Here is a 14,393-nt window from a genome sequence, read left to right on the forward strand (position 1 = left end):
TTCCTCTTCATACTCCACAGGATGTGGTGGCAGTTCAGATCCATTTCGACTCTGCAGTACTGATATGCAATCTTCATCGCCCCCTCCCCCCCCCCCCCCCCCGACACTCCTCGTATGCTTCCTCATCTTATTGCCCACCTTCAACAGCTGCCCACCGCCCACCCCTTGACCTTCTCTCTGGGGATCTTAATGCTCATAACTCTATGTGATGGTATTGCAATCACAGACTGGGGCAGCATTGTTGAAGAGCTGCTCACAGGGCTTGATCTCTGCCTCCTCAACACTGCAGCCCCACACACTTCTCAGCCATTGATTGTTTTATCTGTAACCCCAGGTTCCTCCCCTCTGTTCAATGAGGAGTTCATGCTGATTTGTGCGACAGGTATCATTTTCCGATTGTCATATCATTTTTTTCAGTATCACTCACCTGGACACCCTCCCTGGTGGGCCTTTACTGATGCGGATTGGGATGCCATTTCTTCGGCTGCTATCCCACCTGCTCCACCACACGGTGGCACTGATGAGTCCATACAGAGTTTGCCCAACGCCATTCTTTCGCCAACTGCTTTGGCGAGTCCTTCTTTCTCGGGTACTCCCCAACGGAAGACTGTCCCTTGATGGACCCCCCAAAATTGCTTTGGCTATTAAAGACCGCAGTCGTGCCCTCCAAATGGCATCCATCTCTTGACCATGATTTAGCCTTTAAACATCTTCATTCCTGGGCCCATTACCTTATCAAATGTCAGAAATATTTGTTGGCAGCAGTATGTCACTACCATAGGGCCGCATACTTCCTTTTCACATATATGTACAAAGATCAAGTGGATTTTTGGCTGACATCCTCCTATAGGTGTAGCGGGAATTTCCCTAACTGGTGTTATCCTCACCAGTTTGGACTCTTATTACTGGGCATTTTGCTCAGGTCCCACTGTCTGCCTACTTTCCATCTTCTCAAACAGCAGTAGTTTTATACATTATGATGCGGTACCAAACCCAGAAAACTTTTATGTCGACTGAAATGACCTCCTTCCACACCACATATTCCACTCTCCTGCCATATATCCCCACCACATTTCATAGTATTGCTCCCATCGCCCCTACCATGTTTCGTACTTATGCTGGTATCACCCCCACCACATTCCATAGCTAATCTCGCATCACCCACCTCCTCACTTTGCAGCATCCTCCCATTGCCCCGATCTAGTTTCGCTACTCTCTTCTCATCATTCTTTGCTTCATTCGGCAGCTGTCTTATCATTGCTACTCCCCAAACTCTTTCTGCAGCTCTCCTACATCGCTCCTACTCCACCCTGTTTCACAGCACTCCTCTCCTCTCATCTCCTTGTCCCCCTCCCCACCCCTACCTCATTTCACAGCTATCTGTCCATGGACACGTGTATCACCACCATCTGGTTCCCCGCACCACCCACTTGAACCACACTGCTGGTCCCCAGCCCCTTATCGAGCCGTGCTGCTGTCCCCGCAAGGCCCATTGAGCCACGCTGATTCCCCCCACCACCCATCGAACCACGTTGCTTCCCCCCACCACCCATCGAACCACGTTGCTTCCCCCCACCACCCATCGAACCACGTTGCTTCCCCCCACCACCCATCGAACCACGTTGCTTCCCCCCACCACCCATCGAACCACTTTGCTTCCCCCCACCACCCATCGAACCAGTTTGCTTCCCCCCACCACCCATCGAACCACTTTGCTTCCCCCCACCACCCATCGAACCACTTTGCTTCCCCCCACCACCCATCGAACCACTTTGCTTCCCCCCACCACCCATCGAACCAGTTTGCTTCCCCCCACCACCCATCGAACCACTTTGCTTCCCCCCACCACCCATCGAACCACTTTGCTTCCCCCCACCACCCATCGAACCACTTTGCTTCCCCCCACCACCCATCGAACCACTTTGCTTCCCCCCACCACCCATCGAACCACTTTGCTTCCCCCCACCACCCATCGAACCACTTTGCTTCCCCCCACCACCCATCGAACCACTTTGCTTCCCCCCACCACCCATCGAACCACTTTGCTTCCCCCCACCACCCATCGAACCACTTTGCTTCCCCCCACCACCCATCGAACCACGTGGCTTCCCCCCACCACCCATCGAACCACGTGGCTTCCCCCCACCACCCATCGAACCACGTGGCTTCCCCCCACCACCCATCGAACCACGTGGCTTCCCCCCACCACCCATCGAACCACGTGGCTTCCCCCCACCACCCATCGAACCACGTGGCTTCCCCCCACCACCCATCGAACCACGTGGCTTCCCCCCACCACCCATCGAACCACGTGGCTTCCCCCCACCACCCATCGAACCACGTTGCTTCCCCCCACCACCCATCGAACCACGTTGCTTCCCCCCACCACCCATCGAACCACGTTGCTTCCCCCCACCACCCATCGAACCACGTTGCTTCCCCCCACCACCCATCGAACCACGTTGCTTCCCCCCACCACCCATCGAACCACGTTGCTTCCCCCCACCACCCATCGAACCACGTTGCTTCCCCCCACCACTGATCGACCACCTTGCTGTCCCCCACCACTGATCGACCACCTTGCTGTCCCCCACCACCCATTGAACCACGTTGCTGCCCTCCCCCCCCCACCAGCCATCGAGTCATCTGCTGCCCCCCCCCCCACCAGCCATCGAGTCATCTGCTGCTCCCCCACCAGCCATCGAGTCATCTGCTGCTGCCCCCCCCCCCCACCAGCCATCGAGCCATCTGCTGCCCCCCCACCAGCCATCGAGCCATCTGCTGCCCCTCCCCCACCAGCCATCGAGCCATCTGCTGCCCCCCCCCCCTACCAGCCAACGAGCCATCTGCTGCCCCCCCCCCTACCAGCCAACGAGCCATATGCTGCCCCCCCCCCACCAGCCATCGAGACATCTGCTGCCCCCCCCACCAGCCATCGAGACATCTGCTGCCCCCCCCCCCCCCACCAGCCATCGAGACATCTGCTGCCCCCCCCCCACCAGCCATCGAGCCATCTGCTGCCCCCCCCCACCAGCCATCGAGATATCTGCTGCCCCCCCCCACCAGCCATCGAGCCATCTGCTGCCCCCCCACCAGCCATCGAGCCATCTGCTGCCCCCCCACCAGCCATCGAGCCATCTGCTGCCCCCCCACCAGCCATCGAGCCATCTGCTGCCCCCCCAACAGCCATGGAGCCATCTGCAGCCCCCCCCCCACCAGCCATCGAGCCATCTGCTGCCCCCCCCCACCAGCCATCGAGCCATCTGCTGCCCCCCCCCCCCCCACCAGCCATCGAGCCATCTGCTGCCCCCCCCCCACCAGCCATCGAGCCATCTGCTGCCCCCCCCCCCCACCAGCCATCGAGCCATCTGCTGCCCCCCCCCCCACCAGCCATCGAGCCATCTGCTGCCCCCCCACCCACCAGCCATCGAGCCATCTGCTGCCCCCCCCCCCCACCAGCCATCGAGCCATCTGCTGCCCCCCCCCCCCCGACCAGCCATCGAGCCATCTGCTGGCCCCCCCCCACCAGCCATCGATCCATCTGCTGCCCCCCCCCACCAGCCATCGAGCCATCTGCTGCCCCCCCCCCACCACCCATCGAGCCAAGTTGCTGCCCCCCCCCCCCCCTACAACCACCACACATGGACCCACGTTGCTGCCTCTCCCCCCCCCCCCCCACCAACACTACCCATCGAGCCATGTTTCTGCCCCACCCCCCACCCCCCATCGAGCCACGGAGCTGCCCCCCACCCCCCATCGAGCCACGGAGCTGCCCCCCACCCCCCATCGAGCCACGGAGCTGCCCCCCACCCCCCATCGAGCCACGGAGCTGCCCCCCACCCCCCATCGAGCCACGGAGCTGCCCCCCCCCCCCCATCGAGCCACGGAGCTGCCCCCCACCCCCCATCGAGCCACGGAGCTGCCCCCCACCCCCCATCGAGCCACGGAGCTGCCCCCCACCCCCCATCGAGCCACGGAGCTGCCCCCCACCCCCCATCGAGCCACGGAGCTGCCCCCCATCCCCCATCGAGCCACGGAGCTGCCCCCCACCCCCCATCGAGCCACACTGCTGCCCCCCATCCCCCATCGAGGCATGCTGCACCCCCACCTCCCCAACTCCCTCGTGTCACACTGCTGCTGTCCTTAGCTATGTCAGCCCCAACCCACCGAGCCAGACTGTAGTCCCCTAACCCCCTCAAGCCACACGGCCATTCCCCAACCCTCACAATTCACAGTGCTGTCCCCCTCCCCCACCCCACCAACATTCTCGAGCCACACTGCTCTCCATGTCCCCCAACCCATTTGAGCCACACTCCTTCCGCCCCCCGCCCCCAACTCCCTCGAGCCACACTGCTGCTGCCACCTCAACCCCTGAAGCCCCACTCCCAGCACCTCAACCCTCTCGAGCCGCACTGCCAGCACCTCAACCCTCTCGAGCCACACTGCCTCCACTCAATCCTCTCTATCCACACTGCCGTCCCCAGATCCTTCAAGCCACACCTCTGCTGCCTCCCCTTTGAGCCACACTGCTGCCGCCTCCTTCCCCTTGAGCTAAGCTGCTTCCTCTTGAGCTACACTGCTAGCCCCCCCCCCCACCCCACCCCTACAACTATGGTTTCCCTCCTTTGAATTACCCTTGGAGCTGTGCTACGTTTTCCCCCCTCAGAGTTACACATTCCCCCCTTGTAATTATGCCACCGCCCTCTCTTGATCTACCGCGCCACCCCACCTTGAGTTATGCCACCCTCCCCTCCCCCCCTTGAGCTTTGATGCCTCATTGCATTCCTCGGGCAACACAAATGCCCTCTCCCTCATGTGTCCCTTGAGCAACACGAGCACTGCGTCCATTTTTGTGCCTCTTGAATAACACGAGCAACTCTCTGAGACCATCTACTCAATCCCTTCCTTCCCCCCCCTACCATACTCAACTGTCCTAATTCATGCTGATACTCTTATGTAGTCCTCTCCTCTTCCCTACACTGTTGTCTCTCCTGGCAAGCTACTATGCTTTCAGCATTAACCCTTATATCTGCATTTTCATTTGAGCTTTTCTTTGTACGACCAGCAGTTTAAACCTTTTCTCCTCCATTCTCTTTAGTGCTGATTAACTTCATAGCCAATTTCCCACCCACCATTTTAGCCTCATGGGTTCGAATTTGTAACTTAACTATCTCCAGTTCCCCCACTCACAAATACTTGCCCTTCGCACCTTGTTGTTAAACATTCTATCTCCTCTCTCACCCCCCTCCCCCTCCTCCTGCTACCCAACCGCCCCATGCTTAAGTTCTCACACTGCATCACCCAACAGTTCTAGCCCCCTATTGACCAGTTCCAAACTTTTAACCATTTAAGTTTTAAAAAATTATGTAATGGTGGGTTTTAATTAGTTCCATTTTAAATGCTACACTATAGCGGTCAGTTGATATAGCACATAGTTTAAGTTGAAATTTCTATAGTTATGGAAATTATATAATCTTTCCTTCCTAGTTAATAATTTTAGGCTGTGGCTCATTGTGCATTTTTTCAGTGTACAGACTTTTATATTGAAATCTGCTTGTGTAGACTCCAGCTCTATAAGTTGCCGTACTTACAAATCATCATGTTTAGTATTTTTGTCATAACTAATAAAAATATTTTATTGAAGGAAAAACAATCCTATTCTAGAGGTGAAGGTGTTGAGAATATTTTATAGAAACATGAACGAAGAACAGTTTTTATTTACTTAATTCCATTTTTTCAGTAGCTTGCCGATAAATCCATTCATTCATTTATTCTTTTTCTTTTTTCTTTTCTTTTTCTGTGCAGACAAGTATGGACAATCTGTTGGTATGGAAACAAGTGGAAGCACCGACTTTGACTCAGGTATGTATGTTTCACTTATTGTGAAATGTGACAGGACAATTAGCCTGGAGATAATTGCAAAGAAAATTAACACTGATGAGCAGTTGAGTTACATGTCTTCCTAATAGTGTGTAACAACTGATTTCAGAAATATGTTTGTGTGTCCTGATGTAGTAGACATAGTGTATGTTCCTTTGCACTTGTGTAAACAACTCTGATGAGAGAAATATTACACTATTCTTGGTATGATGTAATCATATCTTGTATTTGGGCTATCCTGCCATGTACCGTGACTTTGTTTCTCCAGTCTGAAAATGTCCTGTGACGACAGTCTTACACTCTTGCTAATCTTTGTGCCCTGCAATGTCCCATTATGAGATATACTTAATCGTAAAATGGCTCCAATGCTAGTGTTCAGCATTCTGTTAATATGGACCTTCTAAGGTGTGGTTTGTCTATTTTTATAACTTCTGTAGGGAACAGTGATCCTTGTCACCTAAACTGATGAAGTTAAACCATGGTGGTGGCAATTTTACCTGTATCAAGATTGGTACTGTTTGTGGGATTAATTGTGGAAACACTGCCCTTCTGGTGAGGGTGAGCATCTCGAGTGTCTGGTCTTTCTGGCTATGATGATTTAGCCACAATCAGATGTTTTGAGAGCTCATGTCTTATCCATTTTATTTGTGATTGTCGCTCAGATCCCCAAAACCTGGCAAGATTGGGGTCACATATATTGTGTGTTCCTGTTATACTAGTTGTTGTGACAGGAAAATGGCAGCTATCTCCAGTGTAATTGCTCATTAACGTGTATTTAAACTAATTTCAGTCTTCAATATGTAATGCACCAGTATTTGTTCTAAATTAAGTGTTCATAGATAAGGGATACAAGTTAAATGATTATTTCTTTCCGGCATCCAGAGGTTCCTCTGAAATGCAAGAAAATAATGAATCTGTGATTCAGGGACTATATTTTTCATTATTTTTGTGTATCGATTACTTGGTGATAATTTTTTTTTTGCAACCAGGTAAATCAGTCTGAAAATATTCACTGCAGCGTTTGATACATAGTTTTCTACTCACAAATTTTTGACCATATTCTGGAATAATCACATTGAGCAGTTGAGGTTATGATCTGTGCCATCAAGTTGACAACAATAACATGGGATTCTGAGGACATGACACGTAGAGGACAAGAAAGTAAGACTATACATTCACATGTGGCTTTGAACAGTTTACTCCTAGGTGTATCCTCCATATCGGACATTATGATCAGTTATAAGTTAATACCATTCTGGTTTTAAGTTCAGGTGATAATTGTACACATCAATTTTTAAAAGATTTGAGCTTTGATTCTTACTGAAGTTGTGTGATAACATATGTGGATAGCACATTTTTCCATTTTGGTTCATTGAAGGTTTGGTACTACACAGGAAGAAATGGTCATATACATAACTATTGTTAAACACACTATTACCGTAACTCTTTTTCTTAAGGTAATCCATTTTTGTTTATTAATTGGCTCATTTTATCAAGCCAAATACTGGTACACCACCTTTTATTTTGTAGTATTGGCCTTATTTTATAGTTTGCAGTGATGAGTGTGGCAGATTTACCAGATTTTTGCCATTTGTAAAGTAAACTTTTCTTGAAAAGGAAGCTTATTCTCCATGGCAGATCTGAAAACAAGTTGATGTAGTATAAACAATGACTCTTTAAAGAGTTAGTTTTTTAATATTCATTTGTTGTAACATCTTTAAATTTTGTTATCCTGTTGTACAGTAAGTAAATGAGTTTTCATACTTAGTGCTGTGCTAATGAAAATATGAATAACTGAAAGCAAAAGAACAGCTCTAAAATAGAACAAGAACACATGTAGAGTAACATCTACAAACCTTGCTACTGATGATGCCTTTCAAAAGATACAGGTGAAATGCCTATAGCATGAGAAAATTTTCAACATAATTCATTTGTTGCCTTTAGGGTGCTGGCAAAAGAGGTGTAGGTCAGTAGTTTTTAGTTAAGTTGGAGTGTTTCTCTTTTTCACAGATTTAATGGAAAGAGAGCTCTTATTTTTATACTGGATAATAATATGAGTACTAGGTAACTAGTACAATGTTACCTTTTTCTGAGTATGTTCACACCATCTGTTTTACGTATTCCATTAATTTTTTAAATTATTATTGTATCCTATTTTGAAGAAAGAGAGAACTATAAAGAAAGGAACGATTAACATATATGGGTTACAAGGTATTTTAAGATTTGTGTGGTTTCCAGTGGTGTTTCCACTTATTGGGGTGTTGTGCACTGTAACTTAGTATCTATATTCTTATAATTAATAACTGCTATTATTAGCATGTCCAAGGTTTACAGTAAGCTTATTTTGTCTTTATTCACTCACAGCTCGCATTTAAGCCTCTCCAGGCATGTTAATTGTCACATTTTATGAAGTATTTTCTGCCACACACTATGGCTTGCAGACCGCTTATATGGACTGGTCAGAACTATTACAGGCTCAAGTGAAATATAACGTATTACAGAAGTATGCTTTTAGTTTACTGTTAAAGGTGATATGGTACAGGGTACTTGTAAGATACAGCTTAATAAACTTGACTACTTTACATAAGGGCCTTGCACTTCTTGTATATATACGAGGGAACTTTAAGATGTAAGTTACACATTATTATAGCAGGCCAAGTAACTTTTATTGAATGTCCAGTGCTGCACTACACTTCATAGTGATACAGATACATGACACTATTTTTCCAGACAGTCAACAGGTCTTTATGTGCAATGGTTGGAATGTTCTACCAGTTGTTCAGTTCCTCAGCAATAGAAATCCACTTTTTGGTCACAGAGCCATTTGAAAACTGCTGTGATAACAACCTTGTCATCAAAAAGATGTGAACTTCCAGGTAGTATCACCCACATCTTTGTGACCTTGGTCAAATTGTTGGCACTATTTCACTGGCTGTACACGACATCGCATTTGATCCGTACACTGCCAGAATTTTGAGGTGAATCTGTCTGCAATTCAGAAGTTTTGACAACAAGAATCGGAGTGTCCCATTTACTTCGGCTTTTGAATACATATACAGTTTGCATGCCATTTCACTCCCACACTGTGATGCACCTTTTACTCGCACCACGGCAGAACTATGTCTCCAGGAAACATGGACATGTATTCTTTGGCAATGTGTCACACTTGTTGCGCACTAAGTGGGACAACATCTGTGACTTGCTTTCTGAAGTCCATACATAATATTAGGCATGAGAGGATAGATTTTGGTGCATTGGAATAGCTCAGAAACAAGTAAAGGAACCATCATTAATAGCCATTAATATAATTTATTTGATCACCATGACAGGTGACTGCTGTCTCACCTTGTGGCATGGATTTGATGAGACTATTAATGCATTCATAAAACAGCAGTCTACATAGGAAAAATTGGCTATGACATCAACTTGTGTTTCTTGTACTTGTACCACTGACCCATCAGAGAACTGTTTCCATTGATGGGCAGCCTGGACATCTACTAACACTTATTTTTGTCCATACCATCAGTCAGTCACGTAAGTAAATGAGTGTTTTGCATACACATAGATTTGAAATGCAAGTTCTTTCTGAAACTTATACTTAGTGACATAGCCACAATTCATTTCTTGAGAGATTATTTTCCTTTCAAAAGTAAAAATTTCTATTGTCAGGCCCAGTATTAAATCACAATTCATTACATGACAAAAAGGGTCCATTTACTGTGCTTCATCTACAGTTTACTCTTGTTCATTGTCTTCAGGACCTGTGGTATTGGGCTATATTGTGCCATATGTTTCCGTGCATTATGGACAAGAGGCTATGATCACCTCTGGCTGTATTTGTTGTGGGTGATCTCCCCTGGTCTTCTTTTGAGACCTCACATTGTTTCAAAACTAGAGTCATCAAATTACGCTGTGTGTTCCCCTGTGACCAACGACTTATATTAAGAAATTGCACCACATTTCCTCATATTGAAGTAAATGCAAGCAACCAATACCAATAATTCCTGAGCCTCCAGTATATGAACAATGCAACCCTTTTTCAATTACTTTTGTAGCTGACAAATAAAATTGCAACCACTCACCTACAATTCATTGATGTGTGCATACACAACAAAGAGGTTAACTGGCTTTTGGGCTATTGCTCTTACTCTGGCTCAAGTACTCACTCTCTCAGTACAACTTTACAGATATACAAATGCAGCCACTCTTGTTTAACTAATACGTAACCTGAGAATGGGATTTTGCTGTGGTTGAAAGTTGGAGACAGAAGGTAACTTCTGTTTACTGGAAAATATCTTATCACTGAAGCTCTACATCAGTGTACTTACCTAACTGATGTATCTACGTGAATAAAATGACATTGTTTCCTCTTTTTGTGTTAATGTTGATTAGTTGTACACCAGACTGTTACAGATGTAGCTCTTTCCCTTGGCTTTATCAGGCTATCTTGCCTGCTGTCAGATTATTTGACCTGTGTATAAGTAGCTATGTTTTTCCCACTTGGTGTTTTAGTGGAAATACTGTACAACCTCGTGTAATGCTTTTTTTTATCATTTGTTAATTATTTCTACAAAATTTCTCAAATAATTAATGCAGCTAGCTTGTAAGAATGTATCACAATTGTCAGTGTCTTCTTTAGACTTCACTTTTCAAACAGGACATTTTCTGTTGAAAGTTGTAAATGACATCCTCAAAACCAAACACTGTTTTATGGAAAAAAGAAAAAAATTAGCTCATTGATACCCTACTGTTGACTAAGTATACAAGTTCTATGTTAGTTGTTACAGTCCAGTTGCTTTCATAGGTCCATAGTCAAGTTACAGTTCACCTGTGGTGGTGTTGATATATATCAATCACATACAAGAGTAGTTACGAGTCCTATTTGTGATTTCAAAATCTATCATGGATGAAATGGAAATTCCATGACTGTTGGGTTTTGGATATGTGTAAATTGAGTTCTTGTGCTCTTAATGAAGTATCTTTCCATGTTAATGTTCTTAAATTGAATCCTGCTTCTTTTCTGTATTTATGCCCATAATTTGGTAATGAAAGTCTGGAAAGAACTATTTATCGAGTTCTGATTACTCGATGACATCAAGGGTACCATTGAATGTTATTTGTTCACATTCACTGAGATAGCAGTCTTCAGTTCTCGTACTGCAGGACTTAAAATTAGGTTTTTAACTGAAGTAAACAATGGTGTCCTTCGAAGATAACATCTGTCATTTAATACTGAGAAGGGTGAATTAGTATTAAATTATTGTGTGTGTGTCATGATGTTGATGTACAATAATTATTTATTGGATTGGACCAAAAGAGCATTAACTTATTTCTAATAGCCCCTATTTAACTACCATGTAGCCAGAGAAGCAGATTTTGAGATGGTTACAAGTTGATGGCATATGTTAACTTCTGTTTACTGAAGAATACCTTATTGTTGCAATTGTACATCAGTGCTCAATGCTGTACATTTGAAACAGTCAGTGGTGTTTAGTAGGGATGAAGAAATTTGTGTGGCTTAACTTTGTTTTCATTATCTTTCTTTAAATTTAATGGTAGACGTTTGTATGTTAAAGTACAAGGCAACAAATAGCCTTAGCTGAATTCCCGAGTCTGGAAGACTCTAAAAGACTGAAAATAGTGAATACTGAACGAGTGTCAAATTAACATTAATTATGGCACACACATTTTCAATCTGGGAATTCAGATGTTTGTTGCATTTTGTGCAGGTGTATCCTAAAATATGTCCCATCAGTCCAAAAACTTTCAAGACTGGAGTAATAAGAAAAAAAAAGAAAAGTTATGGTGGTGGTTTTAATGCTTCAGATGTTGTACATGGATGTTTGTCCAACCATGTGAAACTATTGGAAAAGTTCCTCTTTGGAAGCTTGTTCAACTCGTGCGTCACATTGTCTGGAATGTCAGTTTTGTCATCAAAACATTTATCCTTCATGTGAATTTCTGCATTACGTCCTATAGTAGTCGTAGATTCATATTGGTAACACCAAATCTCATCGCCCACGATGATTTTTTTCCAGAAAAGAAATGTCTGTTTTGCATATCAGTCAAATCGTGGCAGGGGTCCACATTTTATTGTTTTTGTTTGGGACTCGAGGTATGCAGTACAAACATTATTCACACTTTTCTCTTCAAAACATTCTGGACAATGTCTTGACCTCTTGATTTAATGATTTTTACAGTTTTGTAACACAACAGCATTGGCACATTACATCTGAATGTCCACTACTTAACACTGGCTGCTCACAACTGACTTGCTGTATTTACATCATTTATACACAAGGAATAAAACAAATCTTGTAACTTTTCAAACACTTGGTGTATATAACATTCTTGAACTAAGTATAGTGCCTCTTTCATTTTTATTTTTATGTTTTTAATAATGACGTACATCTATGTCATCTCTCAACATGAAACAGATTATTTATGTTAACAATCTTCTCACTGATTATCCTTACCTACACTGGCTAGGTTTACAATGGCGTATATTACCAGATGTGTAATTCAAACCAATAATATTCCTACCATAGTGTAAATGGGAATGAAGCCTTCCATGTAATTAGAACTAGGTCTATAAATGTTATTTACTTATCCACTTATTTGAATCCCATTATTTGTTACTAGTAATCTATTGCTCTTCCACATGAAGTGTAAACCGAAAATTTTCTGTTTCTATATGAGCCATGTCACATTACATGTACCATTCAAATATATTTGGGCAAGTCCAAATTAAATTTTCACACCTGATTAAATATAGGAACTAGAGAGTGGGTGCTAGATATAGACATTTTCATGTGATTGAAATAAACACTTGGAGTAAATACTGAATCTAAAGATTCAACAACCAATTTTTTATTCTGAAAGATGCCTTTGGTCCACTGTGACTTCTTCTGTACTGTTTTGTCATCTTACTATTTCTCATCACAAAAGAAATCATTGATTTCAAAAACTGGGTGGATTGTTCAATTTTGGAAGTTTTTGCTGTGTATTTACACTGTTTCACGTTAGTGATTATGGTCAGTTTTAAAACATTTGGAGGAATGTTGTAGCTATATTGCATATAGATCACACGATTGGAAATGAGCAGCTATCTTGATACATGTATTAACTTGTTATGATTATTATTGATGGTCCCATGACAGTAATCTTAAAAAAACAAAATTGGATTTTTTTTGAGGTTGTACACTTTTCCTTAATTCTTACAATCTATTCTTACAGTGTTCCCATGCTGACATTGTTTGAATTCTACATGCATGATTTAAGGACAATGATAGTGATGTTAAACATTTCTCATGACCCTCAGATTCCCCAGACATCAATTCCAATGACCACACATGATGTATAATATACCGAAAGTACAACATAAAAACTTGCTGCAAACCTCACTGGTTTCATTGAAGAAGGCACTGATGCAGAAATACTCATGTTCCACTGTGGACATAATGCCACCTCATTTTATTCATCTCAGCTTCTGTGTGAGCTGTTACACATACTACAGAGTTTCCTCCAAGGTACAAGGTAAGCACTCGGTACAATTTTGGCAGGGCAATATTGTATTGCATCCCATTTATATTATCTGCAGAAATCATTACTGTCATCTTCTCATTTTCTTCCATTGACCATATTATGTGATAAGACTTAAGCTCCATAAAAATATGTAATAAACTTGAGTCTAGTAATAAAATAGTGTATTGGCAGGCTAGTATGCACATTTTTGAATTGCTAACAGTCCTCATTTGTTAAATCAGGAGCCCAGCTGATGCACGGAATTTCCAACCAAACATATGGGAATATTCACTCATTTTGGAGATTGAATATTCAGACACATTACCTGTCTTAGAGTTTTTACTGAATAATCTATTTATAGAAGCAGTAATCTGTTATGGAATTAACAGTACAATACTGATTTTTATCTTTTGCTGGAAAAAAGAAGAAACTTTTCCAAAAATTGAGGAAAGTTAAAATTTAAATAAGAGACGTATGTATGAGTGTGCCCAAAGAATGGAAATGAGGCATCTATTTTGACTTCTGTTTGACAGATCTTTCATTGAAACTTTTGTCAGCAGTATATAATTGAAGTTTCCTTTTTAACTCAACAGTACCACCCATATCTTTTTACTCATTGCTGTTTTTCCACACTCATGCATACTTCTCTCATTTGAATTTTAACTTTCCTCACTTTTGTAAAAGTTTCTTCTATTCTCTTTCAAAATGTAAAATTAGTATTTTATTGCTTAGTCCAAACTAGATTAGTACTCTAAAACAGAGTTTTCAGTAAAAATGGGAAAGCGAAAAAACTCTGACCATTTAATGTCCAAAATGTCCGTTGTTCATCTACAGAAAATATGTCAAAAATTTCTTTTGCTTCAGGTGAATTTGTTTCTTGTAGTCACCTGAAGATTTTGCACATCTTCAGAATTACATTTGGTATTGTTGTTACAGAAAATCTTATTTCTTATCCATCTCACAGGCAAGCGGTCATCTTTTTACTAGCC

The 14,393-nt window shown here is 43.8% G+C and overlaps 1 protein-coding gene across 2 annotated transcripts in view; it reads left to right on the plus strand.

Moving 5' to 3' along the window:
- LOC124556753 (transcriptional activator protein Pur-beta) overlaps positions 1–14,393 on the plus strand; it is a 346,413-nt gene that overhangs the window by 40,334 nt on the left and 291,686 nt on the right. For both annotated transcript variants that reach the window (XM_047130752.1, XM_047130751.1), the window contains one exon: positions 5,806–5,862. In XM_047130752.1, coding sequence (XP_046986708.1) covers positions 5,806–5,862 — 57 coding nt within the window. The remainder of the gene's footprint in view (positions 1–5,805; positions 5,863–14,393) is intronic.

This window comes from Schistocerca americana, chromosome X (assembly GCF_021461395.2).
Source record: "Schistocerca americana isolate TAMUIC-IGC-003095 chromosome X, iqSchAmer2.1, whole genome shotgun sequence".
Taxonomy (NCBI): Eukaryota; Metazoa; Arthropoda; class Insecta; order Orthoptera; family Acrididae; genus Schistocerca; species Schistocerca americana.